Source organism: Canis lupus, chromosome X (assembly GCF_048164855.1).
Source record: "Canis lupus baileyi chromosome X, mCanLup2.hap1, whole genome shotgun sequence".
In the NCBI taxonomy this organism is placed as follows: Eukaryota; Metazoa; Chordata; class Mammalia; order Carnivora; family Canidae; genus Canis; species Canis lupus.
This window is the reverse complement of record NC_132876.1, coordinates 48,511,932-48,534,250: the sequence shown is the minus strand read 5'-3', so window position 1 is coordinate 48,534,250 and position 22,319 is coordinate 48,511,932. Positions and strand designations below refer to the sequence as shown.

At 34.7% G+C, this 22,319-nt stretch overlaps 1 protein-coding gene across 14 annotated transcripts in view; it reads right to left on the bottom strand.

Annotated features, from left to right (window-relative positions):
• Positions 1-360: 360 nt before the first annotated feature.
• ZMAT1 (zinc finger matrin-type 1) overlaps positions 361-22,319 on the bottom strand; it is a 56,254-nt gene continuing 34,295 nt past the window's right edge. For 3 of the 14 annotated variants that reach the window (XM_072817873.1, XM_072817868.1, XM_072817876.1), the window contains exons 2-7: positions 18,924-19,030; positions 14,577-14,678; positions 14,325-14,499; positions 12,470-12,727; positions 4,117-4,216; positions 361-2,881 (exon numbers count right to left, since the gene is read on the bottom strand). In XM_072817873.1, the coding sequence (XP_072673974.1) occupies positions 1,558-2,881; positions 4,117-4,216; positions 12,470-12,727; positions 14,325-14,499; positions 14,577-14,678; positions 18,924-19,030 (2,066 nt within the window). In that variant the 3' untranslated portion in view covers positions 361-1,557. Of the gene's footprint in view, positions 2,882-4,116; positions 4,217-7,510; positions 7,663-7,782; positions 9,489-9,548; positions 11,656-12,469; positions 12,755-14,324; positions 14,500-14,576; positions 14,679-18,923; positions 19,031-22,319 lie in introns of those variants that run through there. The other 11 variants (XM_072817874.1, XM_072817877.1, XM_072817869.1 and 8 more) reach the window with 10 other exon arrangements.

The following is a 22,319-nucleotide window of genomic DNA, read 5'->3' as shown; positions in this document are numbered from 1 at the left end:
GCCATGGTGATGTTCAAATACTTGCAGGAGATGCTAATCATAAAAATGGAGCACCAGCATAAAAAAAATAATCAAGATGAAACAATTTAAAGGTAAAGTACCCTCATAGCCCTCTCCCACTTAGAAAATTCTTCCTTCTTCAGTTTCAAGTTATTTAGTTGGCCAAATTTTTTAACTTAAAACTGAACTCAAGTCTGAATATCAGCTTCTACTAAGCCAATGTAGAATAAATGAAATTATTACAACTTGACATTGTGATCTCCCAAGAAGTGCAATGCAAACTATTTAATTATTTCCCCTCTCACTCCTAAAATAAAATCATCTTTGGCTGGGAAATGACTGTTTACACAAAACAATATGTAGAAATTAAAACACTTTAATATAATATAAACATTTCCAGAATATAGACTGATTTTGTACCAGTACTTTTTGAAAGCTTTTTAAAACTATATATCGTCTAAACTTATCATAGACTATTTCATTTTCACTTTCCGAACTAGAAAATACAAAAATACACTGCAAATTAGATTTAACAAACAAAAAAATCAGTCTAAATTTCTTCATACATTTTTCTTGGAGAAAACCAAGAAACAAATAAACACAACAACAACAAAATACCAACAACACCAACAAAAACCCAAACAAGGAATGGATTCTGTAATGCCTGGTAATTCTCTCATTTAAAATAAATTATCTCCCATGGGTGAATAATTCACCACCACAGCAATTTGATGAATAGAAGTAAAGACAACCTCATTAAGTAAAATTACATTATATGTAAGAAACGTAATTTTGCTTTGCTTTTTTTTAAGAAAATGAGGAAAAGTAGCTTGAGGAAAAGGCATATTGAATACTTTTACTTCACTTGGCTTTTGTTAGAGGTTAAAGTTAACTCTTCACTTAGGAAAATTCAAATAACAACAATTTCATGAAACCAAACTCTTCAACTTATTTCTTCAATTCAACCTTAAGGTAACAAAACTAAAAAATTCAAAATCCAAGAGTAGACTCATCCCAAAGCATTATCTTTCTTCAATAGGTTTCATTTTCTTTTCTATTCTTATGTTCTTCTTTCTCAGAGGCTAGGTTTACACTTGTTTCTTCTTTCAATTCAATTTCAATTTTTATACCCTCAAAACTAAACTTTCCTAAATTGACAATGCCCATATTCACCTCTTCTCTTCTTCATTGGATGTTCTTGTTTTTTGTCTAAATCCATTTTCTAAATTGATTTCCTCAATTCATCCTCAGGTAAACAAAATGAAATGTTCAAATTCCTAGAACAGACTTATCCCAAAACACTGACTCTCATATTTTCTTCAATAGATTTCCTTTTATCTTATGTTCTTATGTTTTTCTTATGCTCTTTCTCAGAGGGTAGGTTTAAGCTTGTTTGTTTCTTCTTTCAATTCAATTTCAATTTATACACACAAAAACTAAGCTTTTCTGAACTGATACTGTATGCACTGTTTCTTTTCTTCACTAGATGCTCCTGTTTGTCTAAATCCATATTAACTTATTTCTTCAATTCATCCTTAGGTAAACAAAACTAAAAGTTCAAAATCCAAGAATAGATTCATCCCAAAGCATTTCCTCTTCGGTCTTTTCTTCAACAGATTTCTTTTTCTCTTTCTTGTGTTTACGTTCTTCTTTCTCAGTGGGCACACCATGGCTTTTTTTCTTTTTTCGATGTTTAAGCTTTCCTGAGCTGACACTGACTTTATCTCCCTCTCTTTTCCTTTGTCGGATGCTCTCATCCTTCTCTAGATCAGTATCTCCATAACTCTTTTTCCTTTTATGCTTGGACTGCTCTTTCTCTGGCTTTTCTTCACCTTTCTCCAGGTGCCTTCTTCTCTTTTGATGTCTCCGTTTATGACTTGCTTGATGGTCACTGGTACTGTTTTCTGAGGAAAGGTGTTTGTAAACTTCAGATTCTACACCGTATGGGCCAGAGTTATTTTCTTGTTGACTAAGGCTCAGGGGTACTGGTTTTTCTGGGAAATAGTCTCTGATGGGTTGACAAGAGGTCATAGAGTCTAGTCTCTGTTTGCTGTCATGAGCTGGTAAGCAATGAGGTAACTGGTTTTCCACTGCTTGTGAAATACTGTATGATCCTGTATAGGTCTGGGAAGTCTCAAATGGGAGTTTTTGCTCAAGCATTCTATGTTTGGGTCTGGAATCAACCATTTCTTTGTACTTATGGGTTTCCATAGAGCTATCACTAATCTTTCTAAAACAAGTCTTTGGCTCTAGTCCTCTGGCTTTCTGCACTTTGATGTAATCTTCAAGTTCATCTTGGAAAGAATCATAAGTCCTCTTTGAATGAGCTGGTAACCAGTGATGTAGCTGGCTTTCCACTGGTGAAATATTATATGGTTGTTGGTAGGTCTGGGAAGTCTCAAGTGAAAATCTATGCTCAAACATTCTTTGTCTGTGTCCAGAATCACTTTCTCTGTACCCACGGGTTTCCATAGAATTCTCTCTTACCTTTCTGAAACAAATCTTTGGATCTAGTCCTCTGGCTTTCTGCACTTTGATATAATCTTCCAATTCATCTTGGAAAGAGTCATAGGTCTTCTTTGAATGAGCTGGTAAGCAATGAGGTAACTGGTTTTCTGCTGTTTGTGAAATATTGTATGATCCTGGGTATGTTCGGAAAGTCTCACATGGGAGTCTTTGTTTAAACATTCTATGTCTGGATCTGGAATCAAGTACTTCCCTGTACCCACGGGTTTCCAAAGAACCCTCTTCCATCTTTCTGAAACAAGTCTTGGACTCTGGTCCTCTGGCTTTCTGCACTTTGATATAATCTGCATATTCATCTTGGTAAGAGTCTTGTGTCTTCTTTGAATTCTTCACTAGATTGATAACAATGGATTCTCTGCAAAGAAGACAGCAGAAGTTACTTAATAGGTTATTTTATTCTGAATATTTTCTTTGCTTTCAAAAAGATGAGTTTAGAGAAACACAAACAACAAAAGCCCAAACCAATTTTAAAAGCCTACTGCAATACAAAAGCTATAAATCATCACTTTTTATGCCAAAACGAAGTATGAGGGATTGTCAGATATCTCCCATGTATCTCACAATTTTTTATACACGCAAAGATTTTCAGGGCTGAGATAAAAGGGAAGATGGGTACAAAGGTGCAGACATAGCTGCTACAGTCTTAGTACTTAAAATGTAAGGCATGTGGGGATAGTGGGAAAGGACCAATTATATTTAGTGCCCTGAAGATGGTCTGATCGGAATGTCCCATTATTTTAAAAGTTTAAATTAGTTCCACATAGAGATCTCAATATATAATGGCTATTGATTTCTGGAACCCTAAGATTTAAAAGACGAGTCTAAATGAAGGTTAATTTGGTTAATTGGACAATTTACCTCCTAAGTATTTTGTATTTCTACTTTGAGTAACATATAACAGAATAAATATAATATTAACAGAAAACACTATGCTTTGATTTTTAAAGCAACAAACCAAAAATACAATAGCTAGATGCCCCTCTATCCTGCTACCTGACTTATCAGTCACTAATTGTCCACTTAATCCTCTCCTCCATAAAACAACAGAATAAAATGGAAGAATTATTTATTGAGCTCCTATTATGTGCCAGGCTAGGCACCGTACACATATTTTTAATATTTCATTTTAACCACTTCATATTAGAGCTGTCCAAAGTTATACACTTGTTAGAAAGAGAAATCTGATATTCCAATCTAGATCTAACAGCAAGACCTTTGTTCTTAGCCACTGTACTTCACTGGGAGGATGATGACCAGATCACTCTATTTCCTGGAACTAAGTAACCTTTCAGGAATTATTTGAGTTTGTATGGCTCAAGAGAATGATCCTTTAGCATCTCCCCAGAGAAGGACAATGCTGTCTGGTCAGGAGGGGTGCCAATTATCTAGCTCTGCCAGCATACTATCATTGCTAAAGAACTTCCCTAGGGGATTCCAGTAGCATGTACTATGTGACAAATACCATCAACTGTAGCAGTATCAACTCATAGGGAAATGAAAGCCTAGAAAGTTTGTAAAATATATGCAAGGTTACTTGACAGAAGCCCTGCTCTTTGGTGTTGCAGGAGCACTTTGGTAAAAGATACTTACTTAATTTGGTGTTCACTTCCTTGCATATGGGACCGGAACATTTCTAAAGATGTAAAGGTGATATTACAAATATGGCAAATGTAGGTTCTCATACTAAATGCTGAAAAAACAGAGAGTCCAAGTTAAGAAGGTCAATATGGATACACTTAAAATCCAAAGCTGGACAGGAATTTACTAGAAATCATCTACTGAACTTTCCCAATTTAAAGATGAGACCCAGAGATGTCAAATAACTTGGTCAAAGTGAAAGAGCCAATCAGTAATAGAGATAACCTCTCAAAGCCCATGCTTCTTGATTTAAAGCCCAGAATTCTTTACATTTCACCATACTGTTTCTCTAACCTTGGCCTCTTTCCTAGGCAACTGCTATCTCCTTGCCTATTGTTAATACATGGAAATGCAGCAAGCACTTCAAATTTAGTACGCCCAACCAACCTTTGCCTCTTAATCCCTTAACCAACTTTTTTGCTTGCTCCTAATTCTCTTTCAACCCAAGAAAAACCTGAAATGTCCCAAAAGGTTAAACAAAAACAAATTTTTACTCTCTTACCTGAAATCACTGTAGTGCATTAGTTTACCAAAAGTAATTTCCACAGACAGATTTTAGAAAGGAGAGAGGTTCAGTGAGCCCCACTCTCAGGATAAAGCTGAAAGCAAAATTCTAAAGCAAAACTACTAGTTACCACTTCCAAAGAGTTAAGAACTATAGAATAGGTATACTATCTACCTCTCTATTCTGCTTCTTAGGTAGAATTGAAAGAGGATAAATTAATCTTTATTTTCTTAACTTCATCATCCTTCCACTTTCTCTTTGGTCAGAAGTAGCAAATAATAAATTTCATAAGCTAAATATAAAATAATCCTACTCTAAAGAAGAGGAAATAAATTGGTGGCTGCAGTAATTTTAGGGTCAAGTGAGGTCATGTTTTAAATCAAACAGCAACTTAATCATTCAAAGGATGCTAAACTAATCATTATCAAGTGTACTAGCCTTGTCCAAAGATTATTCACAGAAACAGGAGAATATTATCAAGGGGAAAGAAAGATGCTAACTTGGAAAAACACAAGGATTCTGCTTATTACCGACATATACTCTAGTGAACCAGGAGAACTCAGCAGGTTACACCAAAGACTGAATGAATGATTCCTTATAATTATCCTCTCTCCCAGTGCTCTGATTTCGTGTTCACCAAGTTATTTTTTGATTATAATTTGTTTCCTATATTCTTTGATACCATAAAAGGGATACCCTGGATGATAGATTCAAATTTTAAAAACCCTGGGAACTGAAAAAATATACTCCTCCTACCATAAATCAATACTAGAATGACAATGTATTAACTTAAATTAAAATGTTTCCCAGACTTCTCTGATAAGAATTAGAGTATTATATAAATATAGATCCCCAAGCCCCTTCCCTGGAGGACATGATACAATATCTGTGGGAGAGGGAATTTGTATTTTAACAATACCCCAGGTAATTATTATTAGAGAATGTGCGGGAAATACACTAATGGAATACCTTTCTAGTTCCTTGATTATTTATCAGTGTTTGCCAAGTTTGTTTATGATCTGAGCAAGTCCCTGATTTGAGGCTGATCTACCCCGAAGATTCTGGACTTCCTGCAAAGCAAAGGACTAAATCTAGGACTATGCATGCTCATGACAAACCTTTTATAAAACTATTAATGTCCTCATTTAACAAGTGTGAAAATTAAGGCTTAGATTCACTTGGCCAACACAAGACATTTTGAGAGCACTCAAGTTATGTAAGATAAGCAGGAATCCTGGTTTCTTCTAGCTTCGTGGTTCTCAATGCTAGCTACACATTAGAACCATGTGGAAAACTTTAAAAATATTCATGTTACAGTTCCACATCGGGGCATTTAAATCAGAATCTCCAGGAGTGGAACCAGGCTTTCTTACTTTCTGAAAGTGTTTTTAGATGATTTTTCTAAACAGCCATTGTTGAGCACCACTGCCTAATATTGAGCTAATGATCTTCATTATGATTATAAACTCAGATTATATTTGAAGTTTTGCATATTTGTTTAGTACTTATACAGTATATAGTATACATAATTTTCTCCTCAGTTCCTCCTTTGTTTCTTCACAAATTGGATCAGAAGATTATAAATAATATTGGGAAGCCTGGGCAGGGGTTGAGCGTCTGCCTTTGGCTCAGGGCATGATCCCGGAGTCCCAGGATCAAGTCCCGCATTGGGCTCCCTGCATGGAGCCTGCTTCTCCCTCTGCCTGCCTCTGCCTCTCTCTCTGTGTCTCTCATGAATAAATAAACAAAATCTTAAAAAAAGATTATAATATAGGTAATAGAGGGGCCTAGAGAAACTGCAGGTCACATATAAAAATTCGAGAGGCAGTTCTGGAACTGTGGTCTGATTACTATTACTTTAGCCCTCGTCTTTTTCATACACTGATATTTTCTATCTTTTTCTAGATATAGACATCTCAGAAAATAATATATATAAATGGTATAAACACTTTCTGTGAAGATATGAAGCCTATTTATTGGCTCCAAGATCAGAATTCCTGGTCTAATCCTTCTGTAACATGCCTCAACTATGTTTTTCTTTTCCTTATTTATTTTTTCTATATATTTTTATTGGAGTTCAATATGCCAACATATAGCATAACACACAGTGCTCATCCCGTCAAGTGCCCCCTCAGTGCCCATCACCCTCTTTTCCTTTTTTAATTGAAATATAATTAATATATAATGTTATACTAGTTTCAGGTATACCAGCAGAATGATTCAGTAATTTTATACATTACTTAGTGCTCACCAAGATAAGTACACTCTAAATTTCTTTTATCCACTATGTTTCTTACACTTTCTATTCTCCCGTCTTAGTCTGTTCCTCGGTCTTCTCTAACTTTGTTGTCCTCAGCTCTGCTAAGATTCCTTGTTTTTGACTCACTCCAGAAACTCAAGCTTCTTTGCATCTTGTACCTTTCAGAATCTTCCATAACCTAACACTTGTGATGCCCATTTTTCTCCTAATCACAGCTCTATCTTATAACTCCCCAGACTAAGATCTTTGTTTTCAAAGCACAGATTAGGGAAATGCATGTCTTTATAGTCTAACATTGTGGTTCTCAATCCTAGCTTTATATTCTAATCAACTGGAGAGTTAAAAAATAGGAAACAAAACACTAATGTGTAGGTCCTAGGGATTCTAATTTAATTGATTTGAGGGATGGCCTGAGCGTTGAGATTTCTAAAAGCTTCCTGCATGATGCTAACATGTAGTCAAGGTGAGAACCACTGGTCTAATAGTTTAAATAGAAAACAATCGAGAGCTACATATAAGCAAATATACAACTTAGTGTGAGATTTACTTTTTGAAAAAAAAACAGAAAAAGTCTAATTTACCTGTTTTAAAGTTATGACAGGCGAACAAACATTTCAAAAAAAGTAACATTTGTTAAGGACCTATTCTGTGATGGGTACTGCATATACCGCTTCAACTTCATCCTTTGACAATCCTGTGAAGTAGCCTTATTTTCACTTTACACCTGAGGAATCTGAGATACAACTGGTTAAGTGACTTCAAACATATCTATCAATATATATTTATCCTTCTACATGACACTGCCTCTCAATAAACAATTAGCAAATATTGAGAAAAACTATGTACTTATTACCATATAAAGTCCTGAGATGGATATTGCAGAATAAAATATAATCCATTGTCTCAAGAAGGCTAATTCACTTAAGGGTCTATAATTAATGCAATTGGCAATGAACAGTGAAGTCTATGAGAAATCAGAGGAGGGGGAGAATACCAGTAGCCAAAGCAGTAAGGAAGTTATGATGGGTCTTGGAAGACAAGAAAAGATTTGAATTATAAGGAAGGCAGATAAAGGCATTCCAGGGGATGAAAACAGTATCAGATATGGCAGAGACAGAAATAAGCATGATGTACTGGCTTCAAATAATCTGTTCAATAAACACTAAGCACCTATGTGGCACCAAGCATCATGCTAGATTCTAGGGGTACAAGATGAATAAAATGGGCAGGTTGCTCACAAATCCAAGTGAGAAACAGATATATAAACAAAGAATTTCAGTCTCACTTGGTAAAAGAGGTATGCTTAAGGGGTATTAGGAGCTCAAAGAAAGCAGAGGCACTTAGCACAGTATGGGGACCTGAAGAAGGCTAATGGAAGAGATGATGCCTTAGTTAAACTTGGAAGGATGAAAAATAGTTAACTTGATGAAAACAGTTGAGAAGACTATTGAACGTAGAGGGACTAGCATGATAGAAGCGTATTACTGTTTATAAGAACTTAAAACTTGGAATTGTTGTAGAATAAAATATAACAGGACAAGATGGGAGAGGCAAAAGGGTGTTAGATCAGAGAGATATATATGTTATGCTAAGGAGCCTAGACTTTTATCCTGTGTAGTGGGAAACCTTGAAATGCTTTTAGTAGTAAGTAACATGGTCAGCTATGTTTTAGAGAAATCTCTCCTCTAGCTGCAATATAGAGGATAAATTTGACAGGAACAAATTTCAAAGTAAGGAGACTACATGCATGTAAATAACTAGACCAGGCAAGAGATAAGGAGGGCATGGGCTAGAACACAAAGGGATAGAGAAGAGCAGGAAGATTGGTGAAATATACTATTAAAACTGGCAAAACTAAAAAAAAAAAAAAAAAAAAACCTGGCAAAACTTGGTGACTTATTGAATATGGGAGATAAGTTTACCTGAAGGGTGTGGAAGGGGAAGTGTAGAAGAATGGAAGAGAGTCTTGGAGAGTGGTGTAGGTTTTGAAATCATTCTGAGAGGAAAGCGAAGGAAAAGGTAAAGGATTAAGTGGGATTACAAATCCCCAGAAATTAGATTCCAAGACTCTGTTGAGGTACCCAATCTCTAGCTTTACATAATTTTCCATAACATCACTCAGTATCCTGAATGTAAAAGTAGAAAAGGTGGATTGTGGAACTGATCCAGAGTTGAAATCTTGCTACTAAGGAGTGAGAGAATAACAATGATGTATATGCAAAACCTTCCAAGTGAGAGAATAACAATGACGTATATGCAAAACCTTCCAAAGGGTTGTTACAGCACTGAAGTGTGAAATGATGGTAGTGGAAATGTAATAGAAGGGTCTAGAAAGGAAAAAAAAAGTTCTAATAAGACTTGATAAGATTTATTAATGGACAGGATATAGGAAAATTAAGTAGTCAAAGATGCCCTAAAAGATTCAAATGTAGGTGACTAATAAATAGTGGTATTATTGTCAAAGACAGGAATCTTGGGAAATTCAAGTTGGTTTTACAGAAGATTAATTCAATTTTAGATATGTTGAGTTACAGGTAAAGGTGAGATATTTAAGTGCAATAATGAGGCTAGAAATTAGTAAGATAAATAAAACAAATACAATAAATAAAAAATACATACATACTTTAGTTCCATATCGTTATGGTAGCCATTCCTGTGCTAATAAGATCTGGGCTGGATGAGGGACATGAAGAAAGCAGTGAGAATGATGAAGAAAGAGATTAGGTATAGTAGGAACATATATAAACAAAACAGATAGGGAAAAAGGCAGAGACAGAAAGAAGGTAGAAAATGAGTAATGAATGAAATAGTTAAGGTGTCATATATTGAATTGTATCTGTTTTACCACTTGCTCGCTTATAATATGGGCTTCTGCTGTTCTGTTCTTTGAAATTCTCATTAGCTAATTTAAATTCTCTACCTATTTTTTAATCCTTCACTGTTTACTGTTCTTTTTTGTTTGTTTGTTTGTTTACTGTTCTTAAAATGGAACAGTCAAAGCAGGGCTGAAAGTTTGTTCTCTCTCTATTATGCTAATGGACAGCACTCCCTCCCTGGCCAGAAGAAAATTTCACCCAAATCCTCCTCTTATTCTAATAACCTTGAAACTTCAGAATGATAATATGACCCTCCCTTTAGATGTGATCAGATTATATACACTTCTTATAGCTGACTCAGTTCCAATTTTACCTAATGCCAGCCATTAAACTAGAAGGTACTTATTTCAGATATCCTCACTTCAGCAATAGGATGAATATCTTAACAAGTAAAAGTCTTGTCATTTCTCCAAACATCTATGTTCAGAAGCTCTACCACTTTTATATCTGTACTTGCTTAAATCAACATTCTTTAAAATCCTAGATAAAAACACAGACCTCTATCTAACTTCTGGGGATATGTTGAATCACATTAATTAGGAAATTTAAAATAGTACAAATACAGGGTTAGTACTCAATATATCATGATTAATAGTTCACTGATTCTATATTAAACTAATCTCTACTGAGGTAGGCCTACTCTGTGCCAGTTTCTCTCTCTAGCACTGGAAATACAGATGAGTTACATAAAATACCTTCCCTCAAAGGCCTTACATTCTAGTGGGAGATATAAACACATGGAGAGAAAATTAGACATGCAGGCTAAGGAAGCACAGAAGTTAAGTCTTGAAGGAAGTGAAAAGGCTTCCTGAGAAGTAGCATGTTAAAGAATGATTAGGAATTAGCTAAAGAAGAGGAACATGGAGATGTTCCAGGCAAAATGACAGCATGAACAAGGGCACAGAGACAAGAAATAGGGTAACGGTTACTGGAAACCATAAGCAGTTTGCAGGTTCTGACCTATACAGATCATGACAAGAAGTAGCAGGGGATAAGCCTGGAAAAGATAGGCAGGGACAAGATGGTAAAGAACTATGAAGCTTAGATTTTTATCCTCAGAAAAATGAGAAACAGTTGAGGATTTTTAAATAGGGAATGACATGGAAAGATGTGCACTCTAGGTGAAACACTCTTGTGGTTAAATTGAGGGTAGATCTGCAGAGACAAAACCGATGGCAGGGAGAGTAGTTAGGAGGCTGTGGCAATATTCTAGAACAGTGCTTCTCAAAAGTTACTGTGAATACAAATCACGTAGGGATCTTGTCAAAATGCCATTTCTGATTCAGTATGTCTGCAGTGAGACCTGAGATTCTTTTTTTTTTTTCTAACAAGCTCCCAAGTGATGCTGATGATGCTGACCACAAGCCACACTTTGAGTAGCAAAGCTCTAGGAAAGATGTTGAGGGCCTGACCTAGTATGGGAAGAGTAGGACTGGAGATAAGGGAACAGGCAAAATAGTCATGGCTTGCTGTTTCATTATAAAAAGTGAAGAAGGTAGTATTGTGGGATTCACATTTAACTATAGGTTTCTACTCAGAATGACTGAGTAGAGTGAGATGGATATGAGGTAACCAGGTAAAGCAGTAGTTGCCAGTTGGATATAGGAGTCCAAAGCTTGACAGAAAGGTCATTAAGCATACAGATAAGAGATGAAATCAGGGGAACAGATAAGATCTGTTTGTAGAGTAAGGTCAAGAATGGAGCCACAAGAACACCTACATTTAGGTAATGAATTATATTAAAAAAAAAAAGAGCCTCCAAAGAAAACAGAAAAAAAACAAAAAACAAAAACAGAAGAACTAGAGCATAAGGAGTTACATATGACGAAGAATAGGGCTTCAAGGTGGGAGTAATGAGCATTTTCACATGAAGCAGAAAGGTCTAGTAAGAAAAGAATTGAAAAATAACAGTGAGGGGAGGAAAAGAAGTGGGTGGAAGAGAGAATATGAAAAAGGAATAAAATACGCTAGTAGTGAGAAGGTGCCTGTGGGGGAAAAATGAAAAAAAAAATGGTTAGAAGAGCAAGTGGATTATTCCAGTCAGGATCAGAATCTTTACTGTGCCTGAATTCTTGCCACTCTATCTCCTTTGTTAATTCTCTCTTTCCCACTTCTACCAATCTAAATCATATACTTCCTCTATGAAGGTTTTCTGAACCATAATGCTTCACTCCCCTAGTTACCAAAAATATGTACACGGAAATTCATGTCTGTAGCCTCTTTCAATGAAGTGTTATTAACCCAACTAGTTTATACACTTGCTCCTTCAGGGAAAATGGTATATCCTCTTTGTATTCCCAATAATGACTAGCCTAACACCCCAGAGACACTTTAGCCATACTTAGTGACTGAAAATATAATCATGTGACACTAATTAAAAATACTTCTTTATGTACCTATGATATAACATGGAGCCATGGGAATACCTATACATGATTCTATAATTAATAAAGGTCATCTAAATCTTTCTGAGTCTCATTTTCTAGAAAACTAACAGACAGAACTAGATGGACTCTGAAGTCTTTACTCATCTAAAATTCTATGATCCTATCAGTACTATCAACTTCCTACTCAATAAGAGCAAAATGATATATACATAAGCCAGTATGCTTTATAAAATATAAACTTCCTATGAAAGAGTTTTGGGATATTTTTACTGTTTACCATTTGCATCTGAATTTGCTGGAAGAGGTTTCTCTCTTATCTTGTCTACAAACTTCTTCCTAGCTTCATTTCTTTTGTGTTTTTTCCCAACATAATGTTGCTGGGCCATTAATGGACTATTAAAGGAAGCAGGACAGAGCTTGCAATACTTGTTTGGATTATTCAAATCCAAAGCACTGCTGGAAGAGGAAGGCATAGTCTTGTCTTTAATCCCACCTGGAGGAGGCTTGATCGCAAGGGGCTTCAGAAAAGTTGATTCTGCAGAAGTAGTAAGAGGCACATCTGCTGAAATAGTTGTAATGAGAAGTGATCAACATATATTCAGCTATTAGAGCTGCATTCATTATAAAGTATTAAGGAAATTCAGAATTATTTAAAAACCTGCTATCTTTGGACATTTTCCACACAGGGCTGTTGGATAAAGGTACTCAGGTTAAAAAGAATTTCCTTCTGTGAGAATAGAAATTCGAAGACAAGTCTGTCACCAAGTTTCTCCAACAAAAGTACAAGAAGGAATATTAGCATCAGGCATTGGCTAATTATATTCATTAGAAAAATAGATGAAAGCATGAAAGCTTAAGATGGTTCTTGAAATTAGTGAGGGAAAAACAGATGGTATCAACTTCTAAGTTGGTGTCTTTCTTGAGTAGCCCAATAAGTCTAGATCTGTGGTGTTTGTAACAAAATAAAATTTATGCAGTTGTTTAAGGCTACAAAATTATGTGTTTCTACAATTATATAGTTATTTCAGAGCTATTAGATTTAGTATCCTATCTGAGCTCAAATTGATGAATTTTGGGGACTGAAAATAAGACTTGACAAGATGCTTTCTATTATAGGGCATACTGATTCTAACCCCCTTTAGATGACATAAGAAAAATAAATATACAAAATTAGACTAGAATAAGTTTAAAAATAATTCTGGTTTAATTTATTAAGAATATAGTATGTTTTAATGCTGGATAAGGCCTACAATATGAGTTAGAAATTAATGTTGGTAAATTTTCCATGCTAGGCATGCCTTATTCCTGAAGTGTTTAACCTAGTGGGAATGTGGTAAATTATTTATTCCAGTGGATTAATCATTTTTTGTTCTAGCACACAAAATTCTCAAAATACAAGTTTGGTTTTCCAGGGTACACTCTGCTACCTTAGACCAGAAGTGAGATCTTTGGGTTAAATTTCTCATGTGCTGGTGACTCAACATTACTAGAAAGAGGAAAGAGGCAATGTTTTAGAGTTCTCTGTATCTTTGGGATCTAGCATAAAATAAGTGATCATTACTGATTGAGGATGTTGGTGGTATTTTTTCTTTATATTCATAAAAAGAATGAATGATTAGGGTAGAGGGAGATTCCATAACTTATTTATTTTTTGCTTATAGTTATAGTCAGAAAATGCGACACCATAAATATATTATGGTGAAAATACTAGTCTGAACACACATATGAGATAATGTTTTACAAAGTATTAAAGAAAAAAGTGAGATAGATGGCAAGGGGAAGTATATGAAGGAGATAAGATTTTATGATTTGATTAGAAATGGAGAGCTCAGGCTGCTTTTTGTTGTTTCTCTTTAACAGCATAGAAAATTACTTGCTTTCATTTGTATTTAATAAACCGAAAAGGAAAGGTGATAACATTTCTTAAAATTCAGTGAGCAATTAATAATCTCCATACTAAATAACAAAGACACAGAAGAGATTAACTAGGAAGAAGAATAATCAAATTATTACTCCAGAGTGAAAGTCTCTCCAATTAAAAAAAAAAAAAACTTGGATAGCAAAGTTGGAAAAAAAAAAAAAAAAGAACGAGAGACCCTGTATTGAAGCTAAAGAGGTGAATGTAATCTTACCCATCTCTGGCTGAAATCCTGATGGAGATACCTGATCATGCTCCTCCATTAACTGCTTCAGTTTTTTAGCATGGACTTTTCCCACATAGTGAGACTGAGCAACAACTGGGGAGCTAAATATCATGTTGCAGAGATCACAAAATTTGTTTCTGTCCACTACTTCACTCCTATGCACCTGAAATAAGCACAATCTTGTTAGAATGATTTGATAATTCAAAGTTTAGAATTACGACATCAATATAGGTCACTCACCTGAAAATTCCTAACATCCATCTTCATTTTCTTACCAGGCACTTCATTTTGTTCCCCATGCATTTGAAAATAAAACCTAACATTTTGAGCATGTTTTTCACTCTGAAAAAAGATATAATATGACTTTGTTTATTTAATAACAGAGGCATCCTGAGTTACACCTCTTTGAATTTGAGGATAGCACTCGTGAGCTGTAAAAATGTGGTGTGTACCAAGTTAATGAAAGAGCTTCACATGCTTCTTCAAATTTCTAAATCTCAGTAAAATGAAATAATGCTATAATTTAGAGGTAACTTTTATATTCCTGTTTTAGGCAGAGATTCCTGGTTGCTTTCCAGTATCAAATTTGTTCTTAGTTACACATCTTGGACAACATACCCAGCTAAAAGACTGCATGTTTCAGCCTCCCTTTCAGTGAAATGTAACCATGTGACTAGATTCTGGCCAGTAAGATATAATCTGAACTGCTGGGTGGAACTTCTGGGAAATCTCCTTGACAGACTGAGGGATAAACCCTTCTAAACTTCTTCCCTTCTGTTTCTGGAATCAAGCTGGAAAGGTCAGAGTTCCAATAGTCATGGGACTATAGGGGACCTTGAGGACAAAAGCTAGCTCAGCAAAACAGAAAGACAGAAAATGCCTAGGTCCCTGATGGGGTCATGGAACTGTCATATCAGTCCTGTACTTCCTATCTCTCAAATTCTTTTATGTGAAGATTTTAACCCTTCTAGGTTAAGCATATTAGAAAAATCTCTAAAAAATGTGTAATGAACTATGTAAGAATAACAAAAATGGTGTAGGTAGAAGGGAAACTAACATTCCTGAGCATATGCTGTGACACAACCACTATCTACAGAATTTTAAATTATGAAATAGATCCATCTTATAGAAAAGTACAGGCAATAATATAGCTGGAGCCCATACCCATCACCCGGTTTTAACAGATGTTAACATTTTGCTATCGTTCTTTCAGATCTCCTTTTAAAAAGATGTAAAATTTTATAAGTATAAAGTCCTATCTCCTCATACCCACAATCCCTTACTCCTCACTCTTTCCCTATAAATAACCATTATCTTAAAGTTGATCTATATTGTTTCCTTTCATGCTTTTATTCTTTCATTGCATATGCATGTACTTATAAACAGTATTATATACTACTGTCATTTAAAATTTTTATGGGGACACCTGGGTTGCTCCGTGGTTGAGCGTCTGCCTTTGGCTAAAATCAACAAGACAAGAAACAACAGGTGTTGGCAAGGATGTGGAGAAAGGGGAACACTCTTACACTGTTGGTGGGAATGCAAACTGGTGTAGCACTCTAGAAAACAGTATGGAGGTTTTTCAGAAAGTTAAAAATAGAACTACCCTAAGATCCAGGAATTGTACTACTAGGTATTTACCTAAAGAATAGAAAAATATATAATTCAGGGATCCCTGGGTGGCGCAGTGGTTTAGCGCCTGCCTTTGGCCCAGGGCGCGATCCTGGACACCCGGGATCGAATCCCACGTTGGGCTCCCGGTGCATGGAGCCTGCTTCTCCCTCTGCCTATGTCTCTGCCTCTCTCTCTCTCTCACCTCTCTCTCTGTGATTATCATAAATAAATAAAAAAAATTAAAAAAAAAGAAAAATATATAATTCAAAGGATGCACACACACCTTTGTTTATAGTAGCATTATCTGTTATAGCCAAATTATGGAAACAGCCCAAGTGTCCATTGACTGATGAATGGATAAAGAAGAAGTGGTGTGCGTGTGTGTGTGTGTGTGTGTGTGTGTATATATATATATATATATTGCTCAGCCACCAGAAAAAATGAAATCTTGCCATTTGCAATGACACGGATGGAGCAGGAGAGTACAATACTAAGGAAAATATGTCAGTCAGAAAAAGACAAACAACATATGATTTTACTCCTATATGGAATTTAAGAAACAAAACAAATAAGCAAAGGGGAAAAAAAGAGAGGGAGAAGCAAACCAAGAAACAGATTCTTAACTATAGAGAAGAAATTGATGTTTACTAGAGGGGAGGTGAGTGGAGAGATGGGTTAAATAGATGATGGGGATTAAGGAGTACACTTGTCCAGATGAGAAGGGGGTTGTATGGACATGTTGAATCACTCTACTGTACACCTGAAACTAATATTAAGCTGTATGTTAACTAACTGGAATTTAAATAAAAACTTAAAAAGCATTCAAAACTTCTACAGTACTGTTCTATTTTATATGTGCAATAAATAATATATAGTGAGCTGGTCTGATAGTATTAACCAAGTTGTATACTAAAGAGGAAAAAATCACCTTCTCAAGTAAAGTGTTTGTATGGAAATGCTTTCAAATATCTGGAAAGTTATGTATAATTTTGATTTGATGACTTAATAAGCTTAAGCACCAAGCTTACAGATGGCAGAGAAATTCAAATTTTAAAATATGCTACACTATCAACAATAGCCAAATTATGGTATGAGCCCAAATGTTCATCAACTGATGAATGGATAAAGATATAGTGTGTGTGTGTGTGTGTGTGTGTACACATACTAATATTATACTGTATGTTAACTGGAATGAAATTGAACTTGAAAAAATGAAAAATGGTAATCTATTGAATCTAGAATAAAATTGATATGAAATTGAAGTTTAAGAGACATGTATACACACACACACACACACACACACACACAGTGGACTATTATTCAGCCATAGAAAAGGATGAAATCTTGCCATCTGCAACAACACGGATGGAACAGGAGAATATAATACTAAGTGAAATAAGTCCATCAGAGAAAAACAAGTACCATATAATTTCACTCACATGTAGAATTTAAGAAACAAAACAAATGAACAAAGGGGAAAAACAGAGATAGAGGCAAACCAAGAAATAGACTCAACTACAGATGGTTACCAGAGGGGAGGTGGATGAGGGATAGGTTAAATAGGTGATGGGGATTGAGGAGTGCACTTGTGCTGAGCACCAGGAGTTTTACATAAATGTTGAATCACTAAATTCTATACCTAAAACTAATATTACACTATATGTGTAATATGTGTAATACCTAAAACCAACATTACACTATATGTTAACTAATTGGAATTAAATAACAACTTGAACAAACCCCCAAAAGATGGCAACCTATAGAATCAAGAAAAAAATCAAAAGAAATTGAATTTTAAGAGACATGTACAGCCCATTTTCTATTCTTATTAAAACCATATGGCTTTTCAAAAATGTATTTTGGAATTCAAACACTTCAGTTTAAAAGTACATATTTTATAATATTGAGTGGCAAATGTGGCTCTTAGAAAATCTAGCTTTGCTCTCCCCAAATCTACCCAGAGCATAATAGCTTTTTGAAGGTTCAGAATTCTGTAAAATTTTTTCAAATATTCAACCTTTCTGAAAAATGTATGACTTTTCAAAGTACTAAGTACAAAGGGTTGGCAATGTTTTAAATACCAATTTCACTTTATGAAGTGCCAAAATTTTTAGGGTAGTAGCAAACATTTTTGTCTCAGTTTTTAAAATCAATAACCAAAAGAGTCTCAGTAGCCTCTGGCTCTCAGTTTTTTAATCAATAAACCAAAGGAGTAAGAACATTACACATTCCCACTCCTAGATTTAGAATTATATGGTTCTGTACTTAAAAAGATGTTGGCTGGGGATCCCTGGGTGGCTCAGCAGTTTAGCGTCTGCCTTAGGCCCAGGGTGTAATCCTGGAGTCCCAGGATCGAGTCCCGCATCAGGCTCCCTGCATGGAACCTGCTCCTCCCTCTGCCTATGTCTCTGCCTTTCTCTCTGTGTCTCTCATGAATAAATAAATAAAAGTCTTTAAAAAAAGATGTTAGCTAAGTCAAGTGCAAGACCGGTTCATTTTATTTTTATAGCCTTCATTTACTATAAAAGGAAGACTCTGGAGTCCTATAATATCCCTTTATTCATATTAATCATTTCCTACTCCAGTTTTATAATGCCTCCCTTATATTTACAATGAGGATGAAGGATATAGTAGCTTGATGAATACAAAGGGAGGCAGAATGGTGTGAAGAAAAGAAAAGAAGCCAAAAAGTTCAATTTTAAACCCAAATTCCCCAAACTTAAGCTAGTTAGTTACTGTCCCTCTCTGAGCCAGTCTCCTCATCCATCAAAGGGAAAAAATTCTCCCTACTTCACAGGATTTTCATAAGAATCAGAAATGATAAAATATGAAGTTGATCTGCTACATTTAAGAAACTCCTTTAAATGAGTTTGGAGGATAAATATATAAGTAAAAATAACAGGTATATATTAAACCATAAAAAAATAAAATAAAAACTTCCTTTAGACTCTATTTCCATTATTTTTAACCTACCTCGTAATGTGAAATCCTTTGTGATTCAAACTGTAGCACCACTCCACATATATTACAAAAGTTATCTGTATAAAGTTCAGTCTTTTCCTGTTCATTCCAAGTCGTATCTATGAATAAAATAAAGGGAGGTGAGACTGTATATCACATTAATGAATATTTAGAAGTATCATTTTCATTCTTCAACTATCCATTATTTCATATGTCACCGTAAATCTGAGTGCCTGTGAGGCTTTTTGCTTATAGCTTATAAAACAAGCTTATAGCTTTTTGCTTATTGAGGATGCAATTTAATATGGGTATATTAGGTATGTTTCTAATGTCTGATATAGCAAGATTTACTTATTTAGTATGATAAGTCTAGGCAATATCATTCCAAAGGAAAAGTTATGGGGTTATCAGTAACTTCATGAGCTTCATGGAATGATCTAGGGTACCAATAATGAAAGACAGGATTAAATTAAAAACTCAGCCTTGGAATTTTGTTTTACAGCAGATAATCCTAAGAAAAGCATTGTTTTAAGACTGTCACTTATCTAGAGCTATGACTCCAATGTTATCTAAAAATCATTTGGAACCACAAGTATCTTTGCTTATGGTGGGCAAACATTCTCCACTATTATAAAAAAACCTAGCACGTCCATTTGGCAAAACATGTCTCACACAAGCTCCTCAAAGCTATAGTGTTCATGTAATAATATATAGAAATTATGCTATAGCGTTTCTCACTGTATTAGTAACACATACTGAAACTTTCTGCCTTTACACTTGAGGTCCATGCTTCTATCTAAGGTTCTTAACAGCTGCAATGTATTCTGCCAAAGTTTATTAGTTTATCTACAGGGTATAAACCACAAAATATCAAAATTTTGCTTGCTATTTGGCTATTTAAATGAATAACTTGATACCACATATTTATGGAGAAATGCCAATAATACATTAAATCTATAAAAGTTGTAGAAGAAAAATTATTAACACATCCAGTTCCCAATACTAACAAAAATTAATTATATACCACATAGAAAAAAATATGGAAAGATATAAATTAAATTTAAAAGTGGTTAACTCTGGGAAACGGGGCTAGAAAAGGAAAAAGGAGAAAATTTAAAAAGGAAAAAAGGAAGAAAATTTAACATTTTATTCCTTACAGTTATCTATTTTAAGTTTTGCAAAACACATATAAGACTTGCTATTTAAAAATTTTCAAAGATAAAAAAAAAAAAAATTTTCAAAGATATGTATTTTTTTTAAGATTTGTTTTAGAGAGAGAGCGTGCAAGCTGGGGGAAGAACATAGGGAGGGGGGGAGAGAATCCTTAAGCAGACTCCCCAATGAGCACAGAGCAGAGTTCAATCCCAGACCCTGAGACCTGAGCCCAAATCAAGAGCCAGCCATTTAACTGACTGAGCCACCCAGGCACATCTTAAGATATTTATTTTTAAAAGTTATGTCAGGTATCTTCAACTAAGCTTAATTTTCAGTATCACTGTATACACTAAAAAGGCTTTCTTAAAAAATTGCTTGTCCAAGATAAGAATAACCATAATTAAAATCACTAATCATCAGGGCAACTCAAATTAAAACCATTATGAGGTATCACTTAATACCTGTGAGAACGGCTAAACTAAAAAACACAAAAATTAACAAATATTGGCGAAGATGTGAAGAAAAAAGAACCCTTATGCACTGTTAGGAACGTAACATTGGTGCAGCCACTGTGGAAAACAGTATGGAGCTTCCTCAAAAATTAAAAATAGGATTATCATATGATCTAGTAGTTCCACTACTGGGTATTTATCCAAAGAAAATAAAAACACTAATTTGAAAAGATATACCCACCCCTATGTTTACTGCAGCATTATTTAAAACACCCAAGATATAGAAGCAACCCAAGTGTCCATCAATAGATGAACAGATAAAGAATATGTGATGTAAGCTATACAATGGAATATTAGCTATAAAAAACGAAATTTTGCCATTTGTTACAACATGGATGGATCTAGAGAGTAGAATGCTAACGTAATAAATCAGTCAGAGAAAGACAAACACCATATAATTTCACACATACATGGAATTTAAGAAACAAAACAAATTAACAAAGTAAAAAAGAGACAAATTAAAAAAGCAGACTCTTAAATACAGATTGAAAACGGGTGGTTTCCAGAGGGGAGATGGGTGGATGAAGTGGTAAAACAGATAAAAGCATTAAGAGTACATTTACCTTGATGAGCACTGAAAAAAGTACAGAATTGTTGAATCATTATATAGTAAACTTGCAACTAATATCTGTGTTAATTATAGTTTAATAAAAATAAATAATTTTTATTAGAAGCATGTCAAAAATACCTTGACAAATGGTTAAAAATTTATCACTATAATATATGGATGGTATCCCCACTGAATTACATTTTTAGGTTGTTTTAGAATATATTATTTATTTTTAGCTGTAAAGTCAGCAAGGTAAAGAGGTTAAAATGTATTTCAGGACGTCCCTTGTTTCAGAATTAACTATTACATTCAATTTGAGCATCCTGGTAAGATTATGAATTTCCCTTTAAAACCTTTTCTAAATATTATAATTTGTTGGCAATATAATTTATTACCAAAGGAAAGTTTGCTTTGAGAAGACAAAAGGAAACTACTAATTTAGAGATTCAGTAATTCCTAAAATATAACTTTCCTTTCTCTCCTAGATCAATCTTTAATTCCAAATTTCCCCAGGTCTAAATACTCAAAGTTTGAAATTGACCTCAAGTTGGGAAATACCAAGGCTGAGTATTTTAACCTAGCCTTTCATTACTGGTATCACCACATCATTTCCATGAAGACCATGAAGTTACTGGTGCCCCTCTAAGTTTTTCTTTAGAATGGTATTGCCTACTTATTGCCTTTGACTTACTTCCTCAAACAAGTTCTTGGTCTGTTTTTCTTTATTAAATGGTACAATATTTCAGGCTCAAAATCTCAGCCATTCTTCTCCCCAGCAAATCACTACTTCACGTCAATTCCACCTTAAATCAAATAAATTCACCTACAATTACTTGTCAATGGAAAATTCTTTATATGCAATATAATGAATGTGATGTTCTGACTTCAGTGAATCAAAAATTAAAATATACAAAAATCTGTAACTAAAAAAGAAGATACTGGAGTGATGATGCACATTAAAATGTACTTAGGAGGATTTACCCTAATTTTCTTTAAATAGCATGCTTTCCTAATCAATTCAAATATGATTAAATCTACTTTAAAAATTCCAGAACAAATCTTCATGTAAAAATTATTCACAAGCAGGGTATCACATAGAATTCACATGCACAGGCGACGCCTGGGTGGCTCAGCGGTTGAGCATCTGCCTTTGGGCCCAGGATATAATCCTGGAGTTCCAGGATCGAGTCC